We start from the raw sequence: 20736 nt of genomic DNA on the forward strand, positions 1-20736 counted from the left end.
GAGACACTGTGTCTGCACTCTGAAAATCTAAAAATGATGGTGTTTCATCAGGAAATCTTGTCCATGACAATATCAAAATTCTGCAGAAAATAGGTTAGAATTAAATATGAGACATATGATTAAATATCTAACAAAGACGCCTTTTGCTAAGGATTTGTTTTTAAAAAAAATGTCATGTTATCTGTATCAGTACTTGTGTGGTGTAATTTTCCGTGTGGTATAAACAGCATATTTCCTCTTGAAGTTATTTATCCTGCAGAAAACCTTCACATCACACAATAAAAACAGAAAATCAGTCTTTGGTTGTCAGATTATAAATGCGGTGCCTTGTGATGGGGCCGACTGCGACGGTCTTCTGACCTCCTGCGGAGCTGTGCTCATGTGTCTTTCTCTGTCAAAGTGAGAGAGGCAGATGTTTTTATCCTGAAGTGAGCTCAGGGCTTCACTCTGTGGACGTGGAAGTTCCATCTTCATGAGGGCTGACGGCTTCGACAAAGCAGGTAAAACACCCATGTGTCGTTCGCTGTTCAGTGTTTCTCTGCATAGTCTGAGGAAATTGAAAATCGATTTAGAGACTGAATGTGTAATGCTTCGTCTTATCCCTGCCCGCACTGCATTTATCTTGCTTGCATAAATATATAACCTGACACTTTAACAGGAATTAGAGACTGACTGACCAAGAGAGAGTGCTCATCATTACTTAAAGTGAATTGACCTTTTTCCTCTTAGGTCCCTCGGCACGGACACAAACAAATTGCCGCATGCTTCGGTTTCTGTCAAGGGAAGGTCCAGGGTGTGATCTCTCTGGCTCTGCTCTCCAAACGGTGCAGGTCTCATCAGTGAGAGTCCCACTAAATAAATGAGACACAGGATAAATGATACAAAATGATCTGCTGTTATGTAGGGGAGAAAATAATAAAATAATATAAATGTTTGAGTGTATTTGAACATAAACCTTCTGAGGTGTCTTGCTGCTCCTCATTCTGCTGTGTGGTTATCTCTGTGGCGTTTGATTTAAAGTAGTCCTCGTGCACAAAATAAGGCTCACAAACCAGCAGAGAATTTTTGTCTCTAAAAATGTGCCGGCGGCTGAAGTTGTCGGTGGAGAAACCTGACAGCAGGCCCCTCTTTGGAAGAATGTCCGGAACCATCTTGAGATACACAGACGGGGGAGATCTGCCGCGGAAGAAATACAGCACTTCACAAATCATAACATAGTCACAATCGTAGTTGATGTCCTTTCACCGTGAGGTTTACCTGTGAGCTACTCTTAGGGAAGGAGGAGGCCCTGAAAGAGGGAAACGAGTCTTAATTAGAGCAGGCTTGAATTGACTGCTAAAAAATAAAACAACAATGAAAGACTAATCTCGTCTGTACATGCAGACAAACCTTTGTAAACTTTGCAGGAGCCAAAAGAGTTCCGGGCGCAACGATGCGGTTGCCGGTTGGAATTAGTGAAACCTGGTGAAGGTGGAAGGAGCGCACTCAGGTGCAGCAGCTGAGAGGAGCATCTCCACCGTCTGGCGTCTGTAACCGGGTCACCTGAGAAGTAAGCCGAGCACACTGTTCACATCCACCTACAGAGGACACGGCTCGATGTACATCAGACTGAGTCTCAAAAATAAACCACACATGGATGAGACGACGCAGCCGTGATCGTGCTGAGATGTGAGCATGCTCTGGTCCTGTGGCGAGGAAAAGAGGTGCTCTTGTGTTCCAGACAGACGTCCTGAAACACAGAAAACACATGCTTCAAAACACGTCTGATTTCACAATTATTACTGATGTTCCAGGAATATCACAAGAACTCTGCAACAGATTCTTGTTTTATCAATTCATGACAATATGCTATGTTAATATGAGCTCTAGCCGGATGAAGGATCATCTGAATAATTTTTACCTGGACAGGCTCACAGCCCTCCCACAGTGTCACCTGGCTGACTTCTCCTGGGTCAGGGGCGGGAGGAGGGACCACGGCTTTTCGTAAGAAACCATTCAACTTCACAAGGAAAGAAATTATTAAAAGGAGCAGTTCAGGAAAATCCTCCATCTGGTTGGATGTGACTCGTTAGCATATTTACGTTCAGCCTCATACCTGCCATTTCTTCCTGGGTCTTCCACCAGGCCTCTCCTGGATGGACTCTTTCACTGCGTTGTCCTGTGGCAGGTTGGAGCCCTGCAGAGATCAGTCATTTAAAAGTCATCAATAAGATAACCTGTTAAGCGGGGGCAACGATTACTGTTTTTATCTCACAATATCTGTGATGCTGCTTTGCAGAATCTTAGGCTGCATGTTATTCTTCACTCTGTCTGGCTGCAGCCTGTTTCTTTCCTTGCGGCTCTTGAGACGTTTCTTTTTCTTCTTTGTGCGAGTTTGCTGTGGAGTGGAGCACAAACACGTGGTAAATAAAGCCGAAGTTGATTGAGGCTAATTGACGGGAGGTCGAGTTTGCGTCAACGTACCCCTGGATCAACATTTTGAGGCTGATTCAGTAAATGAACTGGGAGTCCGTCTGAATCTGAACTGTTTGAACCGCTGGTGCTGTGAAGGCGAAGGAGAAATATTAACATCCTAGAGTAGTTTGGATGTAAGATCGTAGTTTAAAAGAAACACATTACATCACAAGTAACAGGTACAGCACCTAGTTTCCAGGTCGGACACAGAGAAATTACAGTGAGTTCCCACATCTTTTCCCAGTCTTGCTCTGACTTCTTGTCTCAGCATCGCTGCCAGCTCTGTCAGACAGTATGTGGTCTGGAATAAGAACAATAAAAGAAATGTAATATAACACAAGCAAACACACACAACGCTGCATCTAGGAGCTAAAAGTTCAATTTTAATACTGTATACAGGTATTTCGGGGCATACATTTTCTTTCTTCTTCTTTTTCTGACTAAATAAAATGAACTTCTTTAGCTCTCACCTTGGTTTGATCAGGGTCACAGTAGTCCAGCAGGGTGTCACAGAAGTAAAAACCAAGGGACTTCAGGTCTCGAGTAGAGAAATGCGTCCCTCTCCTGTCGCCTTCAACATTCAACACATGATTTCTTTTACTCATGAGCTGGCTCGCAAACATAACGGCACATTTATGAAGTCGACACTCACCCAGAGTGGAGCCTCCAAAGGTGGCCTCCATGGTGTAGCTGTTTTTGATGCCGAGTCTCCACATCGCGATTCTGCCTGTGCCCTCTTTGCTCTTCTGCACCCGGAATTTACAGCTCTTGAAGGAGAACTGAGGAAAAGAGCGATTTGGATGTTTTAGCTCAACTGCTGAGTGCAACAACTCCAGTTTGAACGGCTACCGCACCTTATTGCTGGCGTTCTTGCTCATCATTAGTGGGAAGACTCTCTCGTGCAGTTTGAGCGAAGCATCACTCCGGTTGTTACAGCCGTACATGAAGACGTTGTTTTTACGGTTGTGGCCGTGAAAATCGCAGTAGAGAACCACATCCGTTTCGGCCATTAGTCTGGAGATGAAGAACAATCATGCATGCATATTTTAAAGTATAGTTTTTTTTTTAAGAGATGAAGTTCTAAATTAAATAAGCTCCAGGCTGATAACACAATGTTCGTCCATGTGTGTGTGTGTGTGTGTGTTTGATATATCACCTTTCCACCATGTTTCGCGTATGCCACACACAGGGAAAGGAATCCCTGAGTAATGTCTCGTAGTTTCTGTTGAGGTCCCTTCCTGCCAGAGAGCAGCGATAGTTGCCCACCACTACACCATCTGGGTTCAGCATCGGAACAACCTGAACCACCGCAGAAGAGAAAACCCACAAATTTAAACACGGTTTGGTAGCTATACATTGCATCACTCAGCTTACAATTAATTGCCAGTCATTTAATCCATTCCCAAATGTTACACAACCAAATTGCAACGCCTTTTTGAGTCTGAGCACCTTGAAAACAAACATGTCCCTGAGTAGCTTGGCATCATCTGAGTCCCCGAGCAGAAAGTCGAGGAATCCTTCCATTATCCAGGACCCGTTGGTTTCGCCGGGATGCACTCGGGCCGTCACCACCACGGCCTTCTTGGTCCTGCCCTCCAGCCTGCTCACCCCGTGGGACGTTATTGTCATCACGTACACAGCGTTGCCGGCGAGGCTGTGGCACAGGACGCGCATTTTACAGTACGACGCAACCGCCTTGTTGGAGGAAACGCGCCGGAGGTAGCGCTGCAGGTGAGAATAGGTGTAAGGGTAGCAGTGGGCCAGGTAGCAGGTGTCCGAGTCGTGGGGGAACTGGAGAGTCCAGGAGAGCGAGTACAAGGGGATGGGGTCACTGTTGTTGTCCTTCGTATTCTACAGAGAGACGGAGACAATGGCTTTTAAAGGAGATCCTTCTTTTTTATTCTGACTGTGTAAAGCTGTTCTAAGGATGTTTTGCAGTGCTGCTATGTTTATCAATCATTAATTAAACCACATCCTAGGTTTAAGCTTTGTTGCTTCACAATAAACTTGCACTTTATTACACTTTAGAGCAATTTCTTATTCTATTTTTTGTAAAACAGAGACAGTAATATTATTATAAATATGAGAAGGAGCAGTAAGAGTTGAAATAATACTTTGTGTGATAGATAATAAAAAGCAATGACGAGACCAGATCTAGATGCCACCTACTTGACTGCAGTTTCGATAGTATCTGATATTGGAGCCCGTGCGCCGCCACCCAACTCCGTTCTCCTCAGCAGCCCTCTCGGAGTAGAGGAGCGGCCTCATGCCCTGAGAATACAGGCTGCTGCTCTTCATCAGGTTGATGATAGTGAAGCGGTAGGTCACGCCGGCCTTCATGTTCCGAACCCTGAAGTAAAACCACTGTGTGTGCTTCGCAGTGTACATGTCCGTGCGCAGGGTGAGCTCGTACTCGTAGACACCCCTGAAAAAGGAAAGGATTACTTTGTTTTGAGTCACCTAAAAAAAAGTAACAGGGTTGAGAATAAAAACTCACACTTGGACGGCCTTCTGAAGGTTCCCACTCTCAAAGCGGGACTCAAACTCCAGAGTGAAGTCCGTCTGATTCGTCTCAAATATAGCGGCGCTCTTAATGGCCCCCCTGCTGCCTCCGACACGAGAGCAGGTGAAATAGGGACACTTAGTGGCTTAAAAGAGAAAGAAGTTGAATTAAAGACACATTTCATTTTGAGATTGTAACCTATGCAAACTACAAAATAGGTGTTCCATCAAATATGCATTTGCTGCCAAGAATTACCGGGGTTAATGAAGTACACCAACTTTCCCCTCTCCTCTCCGACTGGCATGGGTGTCCTCTCATGTCCTGTGGCCTGATAGAAAGTCTCCGGCTCGGGGGGGTCCCACTCTATGTGTTGGACGATGTCACTGATGACCTCACACTCGATGGGCCAGCGGGGACGGGAGATGGACGGGAAGTTGACCAGGTCCAGCGGTGCCCTGAGACTCAGAACGGGTCGGCCGCCATCAAAGTTTATGAGGAGCTGCCTGGTCCGTAGTTTCTGGCTCAGGTCCATAGACACTGAGTGGGAACATGAATCACACCTTAAATACCTGATCATTCACCCTCCTTTTCTTACAGGGATTATGCTGCACATGACAGAGCTAATCTCATACACAAAAGGGTTCTTGCTGAATAAATAATGATCTAAAACTGAGGGGGGATGAACACGTGTCCATCACTACACAACAGCCCTTTCTACTGACTTTCCACAATTTCGTGTCAGCAACACATATAGTACAGTGTTAACCAAAAATGTCTATGTGTAAAAACAAACAAAAAAAAAGCTTACAATGCTTCCTCCCTGCTAATTCATCCTCATCTTGGTCTGTGTTGGATTCATTGGTGTCCGATTTGTCCAGCTGGATGGTGTTCCACCAGTTTCTGATGGCAGAGACGGTGATTGCGGAGGATTTCTCGGCCTGATCGGGGAATTATAAGACGTGAGAGTTGTATCGTATTTGCCTGAGTCACTGAAATAACTAAAAACAAACAAGATTATCAAGCCATCTTAACCCAACATGAAGCTTTGAATGTTGTGTCATTTCCCTCAAAATATCAGTGGGTTCAAATGTGAATCTTTCAAGATGATAGAACTGATTAAGTGGACTGGAAATACAATAACACCAACTTATGAAGACACAAAAGAAGAAGAACTTGAATTTCTATAGCACGAAGCGTTGTCCTTATATTTGTACATTTTGTAAGTATTTGTTGTGCATTTAAATTTTGTGCAACTTCAAACTGTACTTTTAATCAACCGCACTAATTTTAGTAATTTGTTGAAACTACTGTATATTCTTAAACAGTGTGTGTGTATTTAGAGTTTAGCAATTCATGGAAACTAAAGCTCAATCTCTGTGCAGTTACAAAGTTTATATTCTGTTATAACGTCAGCTAAACAACAGCAATCAATTCCACAACAGGACATTCTCCTTTATATATATTAAGATTAATCCGGGTTTAAATGTGTGTTGCTACACTAGTGCTCTTTCTACATTCAGAGAACTGCTCATTTCCTGTTGCTAACATTATCATTAGCGTCTTAGCTGCTCAGCGACGCCTTTTTACTGGCTGTACTTTTTTACGAGTTTTTTTTTTGTGCCCGAAGGCCTCTTACCTCGGTCATAATTGACTGGATTGTCGAACATTTACTAAAAAGTTAAAACTCTCTCCAAACATTAGAGCAATGTCGGCGGTCGCTGCGACGGGGAACAATCTTTCTCCGAGTACGAGACGTTGCTACGCAACCAATTGCCCCAACAACAGCGCGGTTGCCATGGAGACGTCGTTGAATGGGCTGAAAATCGTTTCGTAAAAACCCTGAAATCGGTTTGATTCGTCGTGAAAATATGGATTATATGTGAAGCTTTTTTTTTATTATTATTGAGGGAAAAAAAACAGCGTAATGAATAGAATAAAAAAACATTTCCTTTGGAAAAAACTTTAATAACTTTATACAAAATGTACAAGTTCAATGACATGACCTCCACTTGCACAAACACCGGTTATCTTATTATATAATTTATGTACACAGTTGTAAAAAATGCTCATTAAAATAGACAATCCCATCAACCTCTGGTGGTCATCTATCTACATGTTGTTTATACAAAATGGTGGTCAAAACGCTGACATTTGGCACATTTACAGCTGTGGCTACAAAAAAAATAATAATAATAATAATTAAAAAAAATATATATAATAAAACAGGAAATGGAACATTCAAATCCCTCTGTGTGAATGGCCTGCCATGTAAGGGGCATCTAAATGTCTCCATCAGGGACATGAACAATGGTTGAGAAAGTTCACTGATCATGAAACATTCAATTTAAGCCAGGGAAAGATGACCTTAAAGTTATGGTGGGAGTGGATTTAAAAAGAGAAAAAAAAACAAAACAAAAAAAACTGACGGGCTGTTTATGACCCAAGCCAGATGTTACGTGCTGTTCATCTTCCGTTTCTTCAGGCGTTCCCGCCAGTTTTCGGGGAGTGCCTCGAAGTTGGCATTCTTTGAAGCTTTTCCTCTGCAGAATTAAAAGTACAGGAGTTAGAACAACCACTGCAAGTTAAATGTCAAGTTAAATTAAACTCTTAAAGTGACTGGAAACTGTAGAAACGTACGTCATTAGCTGCTGTTGCTTCCACTCCTCGATGCCCTTCTTGCTGAGCTGCTCTCGGTCCTCGTCGCTGGAGCTGGTCTTCTCCTCCTCGTCCAACTCCTTCTGGATGCTCTGCCACTTCTTCACCAGAGAAGGCATTTTGGTCTTACTCTTCTTTGACTACAGAAAAGGAGAAGAACGCCCAGAGTTAAAACAGAACTCCCAAGTTACGCTCAAATTGAACTCAGTCGATTGAAACTCAATTCTCACCTTGTCCTTTTTTGCTTTCTTGGTCTTGTCTATGGGCAAAGCTTTGGGGCAAGGGGGTTCGAAGGGTGGCTGGGATGGCGGCAGCGGTGGTTGGGGAGGTGGGGCTGGGACAGGTGGGGCAAGAGGTTCACAAGGAACCAAAGGAGCAGCGACAACGACAGCAGGAACTCCCCAGTAGGCGGTAGCTGACATTAGAGGGGCTGCAGACAAAAACAAATGCATGTTGCTCATCATCTAGATGTATCTTAAATTATTATTATTAAATTAAACTGTAGGTTTTTTTTTATTTTTACCTGCACTGGCAGCTGGCTGGGTGTAGAGAATGGGACTGCTGCCTATAGTAATGGCTTTATTCAGCTGAGACGCTTTACGTTTTTGTCCCCTTCCCAATGATCCCGATGAGTCAAGGACCTGTTTGAATGACAAGAAAGAAGTTAAAAGCGTCTGCGCTCCTTTGTTCCGAGCTCACGTGCGTCTGATTTGATATGGATTAAAACTTAATTCACTCCCACACCTTCATACTCGCAGTGCCAGGGGGCAGAGGAGGCCTCCCACTGCCTTCCTCCTCAGTTCCAGGGGCTGGAGGCTCCTCATCGTTGTCGTCGTCCATCTCCATCTCAACCTCCATGATTTCTCCGTCGCTGTCGGGAGGAGGAGGAGGGGGAGGAGGGGGAGGCGGCGAGCCCTCGGGGAGAGGTGGAGGTGGGGGGTAGGCGGGAGGCGGAGGAGGGCTGTCTGGAAGCGGAGGTTGCGACGGAGACCAGAAAGAAGAAGCACCGGGCTGCACGGAAGGAGCAGGAGGAGGGGGAGGCGGAGGAGGAGGTGGCGGCGTTGATGGTGGTACAGCAGACGGAAAGGTAGAAGATCCTGTTTAAAAAAAAAAAAAAAAAAAGGGATATAGTGAAGATATAGTTTGACAATTTTAGTATGATCTTAGTACAGCATAGAATTATTAATTAACTGTTATCCAGAAACGTGCAGGTACATTAAAAAAAGCTTTTAACGGAGTCACTCTGCAGCGTTAATGCCGCCATATTGGCAGGAAAGCACACTTCTCTAACAACTATTTGGTTGACAACAGCAAGCAACTAACTAATTATGCCAGAATAGTCGGGGACAAACCAAGTGGAAATCACTTTTATAAGATTCCCAAAGATCCCACAAGACGGCAGATGTGGATTAATGAAAAAGAAAATAATGAAATAATGAAAAGAAAAAAGTGAGCGGTGAAATCCCCCAAGAAAACAGATTTCTCTCGTGTAGCGAATAACTTTCTATCGCTGACAGAATCCAGCATTTTTCAAGTTTTTTAATACTACGTCTTTTCATAAAGGCAAGTTAGGCTAATGGTTATAACATGGATTACAAAGCAATGTTACTCGTTTAAACAGTTGCTTGTTATTATGATTACTTTGCAATGTATAATAAATACACTTGTATAAGATAATAAAAATAAAAGAATAATTTTGTGTATAATGTGGTGCATTTAGACATTAATTTAAACAGTTTTAACGTCATAAATGGTTGTCAAATAACAGAGACTATTTAGCTTGTTACATTATGCTGATGTTACGGCAAAGAGACGCTGTTTTTAGCTGACAAACTCCAAAACTAGATGTGCATCATGATGCCTGACTGTATCCATTTGGACTCCTCCAGGCTCTCGTGTGCTTTCAGTGACTCTGGAGTAGAATGAAGGAAAGTTAATGAGGTAGTTCTATATATCCAGATACTGCAGGTAAGGAACATTGTCCCCGTCGGCTGTTTTAATTTTCAAAAAAAGAGTATGATATACTGAGTTTTGCATGGAACTGGTCATTTTAAATCTGTTTTCCTGCTAATATGGCGGCGTCAACAAAACAAATATCCATGTGACGGCCAGAGCTCTATACGATACATAACAGTCAGATTTTAAGAACATAGTTACAGCAACGGTAGCAGAAGACTGACCTGTGACTCCACCAGCAGATACTGGTGTCGTTTTGTTATCCCCTGGGTTCGAGGTCTGTGTCTGGGTACCTTGGCTGCCTTTCGGGTCCTCCTCTTTGTCCTCCTCTGTTGGGAAATCCCACTGGGACTCACCAGTCCGGTCCTTCACGTAGAAATACCGCCTGTGCTCTCTAAACAGTGGGACAACAGAGATAGAAAGCAAGAGTCTCAACCACGGGCCTTGAAACTTGCTGAGCGCCATGATACCCTGGGACAGTGGGGGTGAACAAGGGAGTGGACATAACGTCCACAATAGGGAGTATTAATGTTGGTATGGACAGCGATTTTAGCCATCCTGAAGAAAGGGCCCAATTAGAGTGTGGTTATGGGTGTGGATAGGGAACCCACCTTGCTCTCAAGAATAAATAAAGCAAAAACAAATCATCTCTAGGTCCTGAAAGTAGCTTTGAGCAGCTCACATCACGGTTGTCACAATTGTTCTGTTTTAGACAACCAATCCCTCCCAGACACAGGAAGACGCCAGGGAGGAAGCAGCACCATCATCATCATCATCATCATCATTGTCAACAACAACAACAACAACAACAACAGGCCAGAAAATAACACAATCAACATTTTAGAAGAAGAAAAAAAACAGGAAGACATATGAAATAGAGTTGGTCTGACCTGCTGGATTCCCGTCAATGCTCCATCTTCACCTTTTATTTGATGCGTGACACTCGACGTTTTCCCAGGGCATCACTGTCTGCATTGCATTCTGGGGGTTGTAGTCCTGTAAAGTTCAAAGCTCTCCCAAGCAACCTTCAACCTTCCTAACCATACAGCCCTCTAAAGTTTTTCCCCTGACTGGACCCATAAGCACTTTGCAAATGCCCTCAACGGCTTAAAAGTCTGTGGCAGGTACATTTAACAGGAAGCAGGCTGGCCCAGAGAGGATGCTCCCTTATCAGTACGTGCAAGGTTTGCATCATCACAGAAACCTGAAGAGTCTGTTTCTGTTAAGTATTTCTGATCCACACGGACTGGATAAGCTTCTCCTCAAGTTACAAAGTCTGCAACCCCGTCAATGAGGGAGGGGTGTAGTCACACGGTAAGATATTTTTTTTTGAGGGGGGGGACGAGGGAGTTTAGAGATGTGAAAGGTAAGGAGCGCGTACCTGTCCCAGTGGCAGGACCAGCCTTTAGGGGCGGCGTTAAGTTCGTAATATTTTATATGTTCGGCAGCTTCCTGCAGCCTGCGGCGAAGATAGACCCCATTCAGAGCACCCTCCCTCCAGTCAGCGATCCGTGTCTGCACAAGAACGTGAAGCAAAGGGAGAAAGAAAAGACACAAGTAAGACGGAAAGCAAAGAAAGTCAAATGGGACAATTTATATTTAAGACACGAGAGCTGCAGGACAGATGAGTAACACGCAAGAGTAATTATAACACGATTCCAGCACGACACCATATGATGGATTATTATGAGAATTTTAAATATTAAGTACTACCACAGGGCTGTGAAAAATTATATGAAACAAAATTAAGTGTTAAATATTTAAATAGTGTAAAAATGTGATGGCATGAACTGGAAGACGGGATATTGCACAAAACTGAAACATTATCCTCTCACCTCAGTTTGAAGCAGAAGCAGCTGAAAATTTGAGATTTCCTTCTTGTTTATCCCCAGGAACTCCATCTTGCTGGTCAAGGTGTTAGCCAACTCTCCAATCTGAAACTACATTTCATCTGCATAAGAATATGTCTTTCCTGACATCACAGTTCGATTTGTAATAATGACGCTGTTATTGTTGTTGTTACCTTGAGCTCAGGCGTTTCCACTTTGAGCTCAGGCGTCTCCATCTCTTTCACGGGAGGTTTCGAAACCACTTTCTCCTCAGAACTGTCCACTTCTTTGTCCTCTCCTTCCACAACGCTTTCCAAGACTTTAGGAAGTGCTACAGGACACAGGAGAGGGTTAGGGAAGTTTGCAGTAATTTAACAGGTGGGATTTTTTATTTTATTTTTTTTAAATGTGGCCTCATTCACACCACCACTAGTACATGTGTTAACATTCAAACTCACCCGTCTCCGGGTTGTCTGGTAGGTCTGAGCCTCTGCTGTTAGAGTCAGGGCTGGCTGCAGAAGGGAAGGCCGTCTTCCACCTGTTCTTCTTCACCAAGACACCACGAGAACCAGAGGCTTCCTGGCTCGTCTCAGAACAAGGACTGGAGCCCCCAGCGCTACCATCGCCCTCCTCCAGTGCCCGGAGCTCGGCCTAAGAGTTTGGTGTTAGTGAGAGTTACAGTTATGTTACTCCATCAGCAAAACATGCCATCAATTTGAAAACATACACTACAGGCCAAACGTTTGGAAGCAACTTCAAGTTTCTGTTCACAATACCTTCCTTAAAAAACATCATGAGTTCTATGTATTTTGGCATCTATTTACTGCAGGATCAGACTTTGCTTTTATTGATATGAACCATTTTCCACATTTTACCTGTAGGTGAACATTCAAGAGTCACAAAAAAGCAAAAGTTTAAAGAAAAAAAACAGTTTGCAATATTCACTTTGGCTTTTGAGAGTCTGCATACAAATATCTCTTGTGGAACGAATGCCTCGTATATGACATGCTGTTCTTAAAGCCAGAACAGGTTACTCTGAAGAAAGAAAAGCTTAAATACCTGATAATATTAGTAGAAATGTCTTTTGATAAGTTACTCTTTATATAATGATCATGTTTATTGTGTTGTAAAGTCACTGAAACTATGATCTTTTATGTACAAATTTGATCTTGCTTCCACACTTTTGGCCTTTAGTGTAACTGCACTAAACAATGGCTTCAAAGAAAGTCCTGCCAGTTATAAAAGCTGCACACTTAACAGGATTAAATGCTGACCTTTTTCCTCTCCAGAGCTAGTTCCAGCTCCATCGTGTCCTCCTCCGTCTCCTCTTCAGCATCCGAGTTGTCTCTCGACTGCTTCTTTGCGCATACGTCTTTTTGGACAACGGGGGCCGGTTCCGTGTCGCGCAGAGGCGTAGCAGGGGATCCCACAGCGCGAACTCCCTCTCCATCAGAGTCCATACTGTTCTCGGTCTCGTCCAACCCTTTGATCAGTCTTTTTCTCCACCTTTCTTCTGCTTCTTTCACTTCGGAGGGGATCAGAGGACCGAGGAGCGATGCAGCAACTCCTCGGCGCTCCTCCTCCTCGCTCGTGAGGCCGACGACACTCTCAATGACTTCCTTTTAGACAAAAACAAGAGGGCAAATACATTCAAGATCAAATCAGAAATTCTTCAACCATCTCAAAAACAGCTGATTTACCTCAGCACTAAACTTAAATTAAACTTACCTTAGTTTTGGTTTCTTTCGCCAATGTCGGGGCTGCAGCAGAAGCAGCATTTTCCTTTGCATAATAACCTGTATGGGCTGTGCCATTGCCATTGACACTAGAGCTGCAAAGAAAAATACAAACATAATTCAAAACCAATAGATGTGTATTTTAATGTGGGTACAATAAGGTAATCAGTAAAGATTCGGTTTCACAGACAATGAAACTCTTCTGTTTTCAGCTCCACCTACCTGTTGGAATACTGCTCCAGACTTTGCACCTGATCAGCCAGATAGTGCGGCAGCTCCCAGGACACCTCATTGGTCAGAGTGTTCCAGTAGTAATAGCAGCCCGAGTTCTCGTCCCATACTTCCTGCCAGTCTCCCATTTCTACACCAACTGGAATACAAATATATCCATGAGACGCCACAAGACAAAACGCAGCATATTTTAACCATATATTACTAATGACTGAATGATTTTTATCAATGTGTAGAAGTTTGGCACAAGCAAATTGGTGCCTGAATGTCCTTATTCCATTGAAAATAAAGTAAGTAATCCAGTTGTTAATGGCAAAACACTGCTTTGTTATATCATATTATGAAGACAACTACAATCCATATGGAATTGCTTATATTAAGGACATGCACATTCAGTCTTCAATGAACCAATACTAATTACCTCCAGCAAGTGAATACTGAGTATTATACTCAAAGTCTGCGCTTTGTTGGTTTTGTCCTTCACCGGTTGCGGCATGCTGAGAGTTAACTGCGGGTTTGGGCGGGATGGCACTGGCATTCGGAACTGAGGGATTAGATGTTGCATCATCTGAACTTGGTTGAGTTGTGATTGCGTCAATTTCCTGGAGTGAAAAAAAATGGCAAAGGAATTGAGGATTTTAACAACACTCTCCTATGAAAATGAGTTGGAGACACACATAAAGCTGATATAAAAAAACAAGCCATCTGCAATCTTCTTTATACCCCAATGTGTATAGCGTCACAATTTTCCCAGATATGCTTGGTTTACAGATTCTTTCCTTTATGCTTACAACAGAAAGCAGCCATCAGAGCAAACTGTTACTTACTGACTAAAATGGTAGAGTCAAATAATAAAAGCCAGAACAACACAATAAAACTCAAAGGTTCTACAAACCACACCCTTGAAAAATGAACCAACACCACTGAAGTCGTTTAAATCAAATGCTGAATACCACAACTTTCATGTAACCAAGATTTAGAGCAAAAAATAAAATGATATATTATTATACTCACCGCCATGAAATTGGCCAGTGTACTGTCGATGTCAGCCGACCGGTTGTGTTGAGAGTTTGCGGCTGAACGGCTCGAATCTCCACCGTCTTCGTCATCGCTGTCCTCATAAGCTCCAAGCAAAGACAGACCCTCTACACGAGTGGAAGAAAAAGAGGCAACGCTGTGAAATCAAATGCCAAAACCACCTGCCACAAAAACAGTTTCTTCCCCCGAGCCGTCGCTCTGACGAACTCTAAGCAGTCGCAGAGTGTGAGACCATTCACCTCAACAATAACTCTGCATAAAATCTACATGCTCACTGTACAGCAGCAGTTGTACAGTTTTCAATACAGTTACAGTTTTTACGCTTATTTATTGAAGAGAGCAAAGTGATCAGAGTCAAATTTCTTGTATGTGCACACATCCTTGGCCAATAAAGCTGGTTGTGATTCTGAAATAATTGTTACTTCCTCTACTGGAGATACATCAATAATCACACAGTTACTTCACCTGTGGCCTTTACAGCTGGAGGCTTCATGTTTGTGACTCTCACGAATCTATGCCCATCACCTTCCTGTTCATCTAAAAAAACAAAAAGAAAAGAAAAACAGAGAGTTTAAAGTCAAGTTTCAACCATTTCAAAGTAGTGGTAACGTTACATGAAAATGATATAAATGTCAACATACTTGTGTTGTGTGTGTTAATTACCGACTGATTAGTCTTATCATGTGTTACGTTGGACAAGCTGACATCAATCACTGCATCAGACTTCAGTTACAAGAAGGAGCGCTACCACAAGTTATCTGTTATTCTTCTTGTATGTACTTGTGAATTTCTCATAGACATGAATACAGTATCTATCTATCTATCTATCTATCTATCTATCTGTAATAGTACACAAGCTTTCCAAACCAAATGCCCCTGGTGGGATTAATAAATTTCTCTGCATTCTGAATGAATTCAGTAACTCACAACTTAGACTTGGCTTCGTTTTGTTACATTTTTTTTTTTTTTTTGCACTGCCTTATCCTGCACACTGTCTACATTTTATAATCTTAGCAACTGTACTATGAAACCTTTTTATTCCCATTCCACACTATATGTACAGATGCCCTTATATTTCTATTTACCTCTATACATTTTTCAGACTAGTGTTATTTTTTTTGGTATTTTGTATACAAATTTGATATTTCTGTCTATATTCTTGTGTAATTCCGCGCTACAGCGACAAGAAAATTTCCCCTATAAAAATTATAAATAAATAACCAATGTCTCATGTATCATTAAGCCTATCTTGGCAGGTCAACCTAAAGAAATGATCGCCAAAACTAGCCATCTGCTAACCGCTAGCTTAGCATGCTAACCAATAGCTTACTTCTAATTTAAAGAAGCCTAGATCTGTGCTATATCTGTCAGACACATGCGAATATATATTGGATAGCCATTTTGATAACTAACACGACAGCTGACGTTAACATCTGTATTTAACTCGGTAGGCCCGTTCTTTGTATTCAGACTAGGCTAGCATAAAGCTAACGTGCTAACTGAGATAGCCTATTTTCATACGTACCATCGGATCCCGAGGGCCCTTCTTCCCTCTCTCCGGTGGTCCCGCTGCGTGTTCCGGGTGGGGAAAGCTGTATTATTGTTCTCCGACCGACCGCTCCTCCTGCAAGGCGACTTTTCTTTCCCATCTCCGGCTTGTTGTCTGCGGGTCTGATGCTCCTTTTAGCCTCGAACTGGCACAAAAGACGACCCGGAAGTCTTTTTCTTCTTCTTCTTCTTCTTCTTCTCCTCTTTTTTTTTAAATAAAACTTTATTAGGATATACAAAAACAGCACAATGCAATGACAACCGCCAGGGGGCTACAAACATTACTGAGACAAAACAGCCTACTACACAAATGCATTGAAAAGAGCATATAAATCCAAAGTGTTAATGGCTTTCATTTTACTGGAATATCTGTTTTTAATCTATTGCTTTACCTCCTTTTCAAAGATGGATTGAAGTGGTTTTTGATCAGTGTATTGACATTCATGGCTATTCCGTTTGGCTAAACGTATAATAAGATATATAAGATTATATATAATGGTGTATAATTGTTTCTTTTTCACAGATGGATAGTCAGTGAAGCCAAACAATGTATGTCTGAAGTAAAAGGAATCTGCATCTTCTTCTTCTGGATTGACTGGTGAACTGGAGTTTGGATCAGTGGATCAGTAAAACAAAACCAAAGGAGATTAAAAAGAAAATAACTAAATCATGTCCATTTACCGTGTTCCCTTCAGGTACCTAATCAAATGATTGTGTGTTATCTTTCCTTTTTCACCCAGGAGGTTCTCTACAGTGAGACTTAACTTTGCTTTCTGCACTGTTGCTTTCTGTTTGTTCCTCTCTTCCTTGTGGGCCTTAAAATCAACCAGTACATGTCGGACAGGTTCTATATTATTACAGCGTGTACATGTTCCAGTTGCATGTTTTCGTATTTTGTGAAGTGTGCTGTTTAGTCCAGTGTGTCCTATCCTGAGCCTCGATGTGTTTGACCTCCAAGTCCAGGGAGCTCTGGGTTAAGGAAGTTTAGATACAGTACATGGATAGGGGTTATTTATTCAGTGAACAAAATAAATAAACACAGTTGCAGTGCATGTCTCTTTTTTACTGTCCTCCTTTCTTTCCTGCTCCTCTGTTTTCTACTGATAATTTCTCATTTACGTCAAAATCGTCATTTTCTAAACAATATGCCTACATTTTTTGCTAATGCCATTACTGTTCTCATACTACTTTGATCAACAGAAACAATAGGTAGACTCAGCCCTGTGTGTTGTTTAAGTTCAGTGGTGATGACTGCCTCTTCTTTAGGGTTCCTGCCCAACCAGTCTGGGCAGGAACCCTAAAGTAAGCAAGAACGGACAAAAACAGTTCTGACAGTTCAGTTCAGACATTTGCATAGACAGGATTGAAATTACCTTCCTCAAAGGTGCTTTTAAAATCTTAGCAATTATACTATATTACCATTTTTTAAAAAAACATTTTAAACTCCCAATCCACACTTTATATACAGAATGTCCCTATATTTCTATTTCTTCTATATATTTTCCAGAGTGCTGTTATTTTTTCTATATTCTTCCAAGGATGATATTGTTTTTGTTTGTTTATATATATATATATATTCTTGTCTAATTCCACGCTACATTGACAAGGAAATTTTCTATACATGTGAGATAAATAAACGATGTCCTAAAATTAACTTAAAATGTGCAAACAGTAAGATTTAAAGTTTCTTCCTACGCCAACCGGTTTTTGAATATTATTAAGGTGACTGTATTCTTGGCGTGTCTTTTGTACTTGTTTCTCAATTATTCCTTTCCCCTCATCCGTAAAAATAATATATTCATGCGTATGATTTACGACCCGGAAGTGATTCACAACTTCCGCTTTAAACAACCGATAAACTTCCGGGTCGCAAGGTAATATTTTGCCTAGAGCTGTTAAGTTGCTAATGAGCCTAAACTACCCCCAGCGGGTAAATAGAAAACACCAACTACGCAGTAGAAACACAGGGTAAATAAATATATACATATTTTTTTTTTAATATTTGTCGAGTAGTTGTCATGGCTTGTAGATTAAACCACCCGGAAGTAGCTCGGATTCCGAGTGTGTAGTGAGTAGATGAGACTTGACATGGGGGGGTGAAGATAAGCGATTATACGGTTTAAGATAGGAGACACCCACTGATGCAGGAACATAAAGACCCGCCACGGAGGCAGCAGTCCACAGGGCTCGAAGGAGGACCGAGTGTCCCAGCCAGCACCACGGGAAGGTCGGCGCTTTCCGGGACGGACACGATGCGGAGCGCGATGGGACCGGTTCTGCACTGGCTGCACGACGTCGCAGCTGTGACTCTCCTCAAAGCCCGGCGGACATTGTTTCAGGCTGCCACCCTTTTCTGCGTCCTGGTCCTGCTGCTCTGGGTGTCCGTCTTTCTCTATGGAAGCTTCTATTACTCCTACATGCCCACCGTGAGCTTCTCCACCCCCGTGCACTTCTACTACACCTCTGATTGCGATACCTCAGACTCGACAACACTCTGCTCCTTCCCCACGGCCAACATCTCGTTCATGAAGAACGACAGAGATCAGGTGATGGCGAACGGTCAGCCTTACCGAGTGTCTTTGGAGCTAGAGATGCCGGAGTCACCTGTGAACGAACAGCTGGGCATGTTCATGGTCAAGATGTCTTGTTACACGAAAGGTGGGAAGACTGTCTCGCAAGTGGGGAGGTCTACAATGCTGCATTACCGCTCCAACCTCCTGCAGTATCTGAGCACTTTATTCTTCTCTCCTTTACTCCTGACTGGGATGGCGGAGCAGAAGCAGCTCATAGAAGTGGAGCTCTTCTCCGACTACAAGACGAATGCCTATCAACCCACTATCGGCGCAGTCATCGAGATCCAGTCCAAACGTGTGCAGATCTACTCATCCCAGCTCCGCGTCCATGCCTACTTCACCGGTATACGTTACGTTCTCTACAACTTCCCCCTGACGTCCGCCGTGATCGGCGTGGCCACCAACTTTGCCTTCCTCAGTGTCATCGTGCTGTTCAGCTACCTGCAGTTTATATGGGGTGGGATCTGGCCCCCGGATCAAGTGAGAGTCAGGGTGATGATGGGAGACAACACCCGCATCCAGCAGAGGAGAGAGGAGGCTCGGAAGCGCATGGAGAAGGAAAACTCGTACACGGCACTCAATCAACCGAAAATGATCGGATCTGTGAACGAGGCATCTGATTTCCAAGCTGACGCGGAGGCGGAGGCGACATCAAAGAACTCCTCTGTGGTCCAAGATGCCACCGATGTGCGAGTTAGCAAGGAAGAGGAGTCTCATGACTCCGAGGAGCCCGAGGAGAAAGACGCCACGGATGTGTCTGATGGATACGTGCCACCTCAGCCGGGCGAGACGGTGCTCAGACAGAGACCCGGACCCTGGATGAGCCTGTGAACCATGTCACCTCACAAAGTATCCGTAGCTCATGTGCTTCGATAGCGTCTTATCAGTAGCTTCACTGCAGATATTAATAAACTAAAGCTAACCTGCTGTTTCAGTTGGACTAATATCGCTTGCATGATAATAGGTTACCTGTGGTGTTTTAGCTGGCTAGCCCTTTGTCTTGTCTCGAAGACAGTTTACCTCATTGTAACTTTGACCTACGCTCTTTTTTTTTTCTGATCGCAGCACTGTTACAAGTTTCATGTTTGTGCCACTTGATTTTCTGCTGGTGCCTTTCAGAAGGTGCTACATTCCACTTGTCCATTGTTTGTCTTTTTTTTTCTTTTTCATTGCACACAAGTGGCAACGAAGTTTAGTTTGGTAGCAATCTCTATTAACCGCTCAATTTAACCTCCTCATGTTTTACTTTTCCAAAATCTCAAAGGGCAGTACTTCCTGGGAATAACTGACTCAAGCCTACTAACAGTGTTCCCATTTAAAGCGAACACAGAGACTCTTTTGATTGTTGCCATTTAACCGAAAAATCAGTTTTTGAATATATTGTAGAGGCCCTGAAACAAAATTAAAAGTTCTCATGAACCTTTTTTCTAACGCTCTCTTTCAGAGGAATTGGATTTGGGGAGTTTTCAGAAAAGAAAGAGTCTTTGTTTTTATTAACTTTCCAAGAAAAAAAATGTGAAGTGGGTCCAGCCTGACGGATATAAGCAATTCGTCACGTATATTTATTTTTATCATCATGCGAATAGATGTTCTGTCTTCGTGTGAACGGATTATTTAAGTGCCGTGGCACATTTAGTTAATGCTTCTGTGCTTTAATGTGGCAATGTTCATTCTATTGGATCTTTGTGTTCAGTGTTTACTTGCAGTTTGCACTCTGTGGTTTTGGTGTTTTGAAATTGGTATGTATTTTGTTTTATTACATCCAAGACATTTTACCTGGGTCTTCCTTATAATTCCTTATAATGTACATTTTCATTAATACGTGTGAAACATGTTTGTGTTTAAATTTGCCGGGCATACAGTACGAGAAGGGCAATTGAAGTTACTGTTTTGAAACTGATGCTATTTGATAAAGCATGTGGATTGAAGGTGATGGAGGGATTGTTGGTGTGTAGCTCAGCCTCCATGTGTTTGACCTCCACCGCCGGGGAGCTTTGGGTTAAGGAAGTTTATGTAAGGAGCTAAACAAGTTGTGTTGATGTAGGACTTTGTACCAAAGATATCGTCAAATAGGATGCATTTATAAGCTGTCAGCTGAAGATACAGGGCATGAGTAGGGGTTATTTATTCATTGAACAAAATAAATAAACGCACAGAAGCAGTGCATGTCTCTTTTGTTAATGTTTTGTCTTTCTACTGATAAAATGTCATTT

The 20736-nt window shown here is 42.7% G+C and overlaps 3 protein-coding genes across 4 annotated transcripts; 1 reads left to right on the forward strand and 2 right to left on the reverse strand.

Moving 5' to 3' along the window:
* Nucleotides 1-163: 163 nt before the first annotated feature.
* On the reverse strand, nt 164-6741 carry agbl2 (AGBL carboxypeptidase 2). Of its 2 annotated transcripts, none has more exons than XM_047595290.1 (21): nt 6594-6741; nt 5766-5895; nt 5213-5494; nt 4952-5102; nt 4624-4879; nt 3904-4305; nt 3611-3753; nt 3309-3468; nt 3107-3233; nt 2925-3025; nt 2643-2755; nt 2464-2542; nt 2255-2377; nt 2096-2176; nt 1901-1999; nt 1633-1729; nt 1390-1542; nt 1258-1288; nt 956-1176; nt 716-851; nt 164-547 (listed from the first exon to the last, which is right to left on the reverse strand). In XM_047595290.1, exons 1-21 carry the CDS (start codon nt 6600-6602, stop codon nt 307-309), a joined length of 3135 nt encoding a protein of 1044 aa, XP_047451246.1. In that variant the 5' UTR covers nt 6603-6741; the 3' UTR covers nt 164-306. The 2 variants fall into 2 exon arrangements, with proteins under 2 accessions (XP_047451246.1, XP_047451247.1); XM_047595291.1 differs by having other exon boundaries at nt 442-547; nt 678-851.
* A 160-nt stretch (nt 6742-6901) lies between these two features.
* Nucleotides 6902-16128, reverse strand: fnbp4 (formin binding protein 4). Its single transcript, XM_047595292.1, has 17 exons — nt 15928-16128; nt 14868-14939; nt 14379-14509; nt 13786-13966; nt 13356-13503; nt 13126-13228; nt 12672-13016; nt 11856-12048; nt 11592-11728; nt 11404-11508; nt 10950-11083; nt 9793-9962; nt 8357-8709; nt 8136-8253; nt 7843-8042; nt 7595-7752; nt 6902-7497 (listed from the first exon to the last, which is right to left on the reverse strand). Exons 1-17 carry the CDS (start codon nt 16049-16051, stop codon nt 7410-7412), a joined length of 2760 nt encoding a protein of 919 aa, XP_047451248.1. The 5' UTR covers nt 16052-16128; the 3' UTR covers nt 6902-7409.
* A 1454-nt stretch (nt 16129-17582) lies between these two features.
* On the forward strand, nt 17583-20704 carry LOC125014324 (seipin-like). The gene has a single exon (XM_047595293.1). The coding sequence runs from the start codon at nt 18092-18094 to the stop codon at nt 19352-19354; it is 1263 nt and encodes a 420-aa protein (XP_047451249.1). The 5' UTR covers nt 17583-18091; the 3' UTR covers nt 19355-20704.
* Nucleotides 20705-20736: the final 32 nt, after the last annotated feature.

Source organism: Mugil cephalus, chromosome 10 (assembly GCF_022458985.1).
Source record: "Mugil cephalus isolate CIBA_MC_2020 chromosome 10, CIBA_Mcephalus_1.1, whole genome shotgun sequence".
Classification (NCBI taxonomy): domain Eukaryota; kingdom Metazoa; phylum Chordata; class Actinopteri; order Mugiliformes; family Mugilidae; genus Mugil; species Mugil cephalus.

Coding starts and splice junctions, on each gene's coding strand:
- LOC125014324 (XM_047595293.1), top strand. CDS start 18,092: ATGCAGGAACATAAAGACCCGCCACGGAGGCAGCAGTCCACAGGGCTC.
- fnbp4 (XM_047595292.1), bottom strand. CDS start 16,051: ATGGGAAAGAAAAGTCGCCTTGCAGGAGGAGCGGTCGGTCGGAGAACA. Junction 8,043..8,135: donor CCAGCCAGCTGCCAGTGCAG/GTAAAAATAAAA, acceptor TTTTGTCTGCAG/CCCCTCTAATGTCAGCTACC. Junction 7,753..7,842: donor AGAAAGCAAAAAAGGACAAG/GTGAGAATTGAG, acceptor CCTTTTCTGTAG/TCAAAGAAGAGTAAGACCAA.
- agbl2 (XM_047595290.1), bottom strand. Junction 4,880..4,951: donor CTTCAGAAGGCCGTCCAAGT/GTGAGTTTTTAT, acceptor TTCCTTTTTCAG/GGGTGTCTACGAGTACGAGC. Junction 548..715: donor AGGGACCTAAGAGGAAAAAG/GTCAATTCACTT, acceptor CAATTTCCTCAG/ACTATGCAGAGAAACACTGA.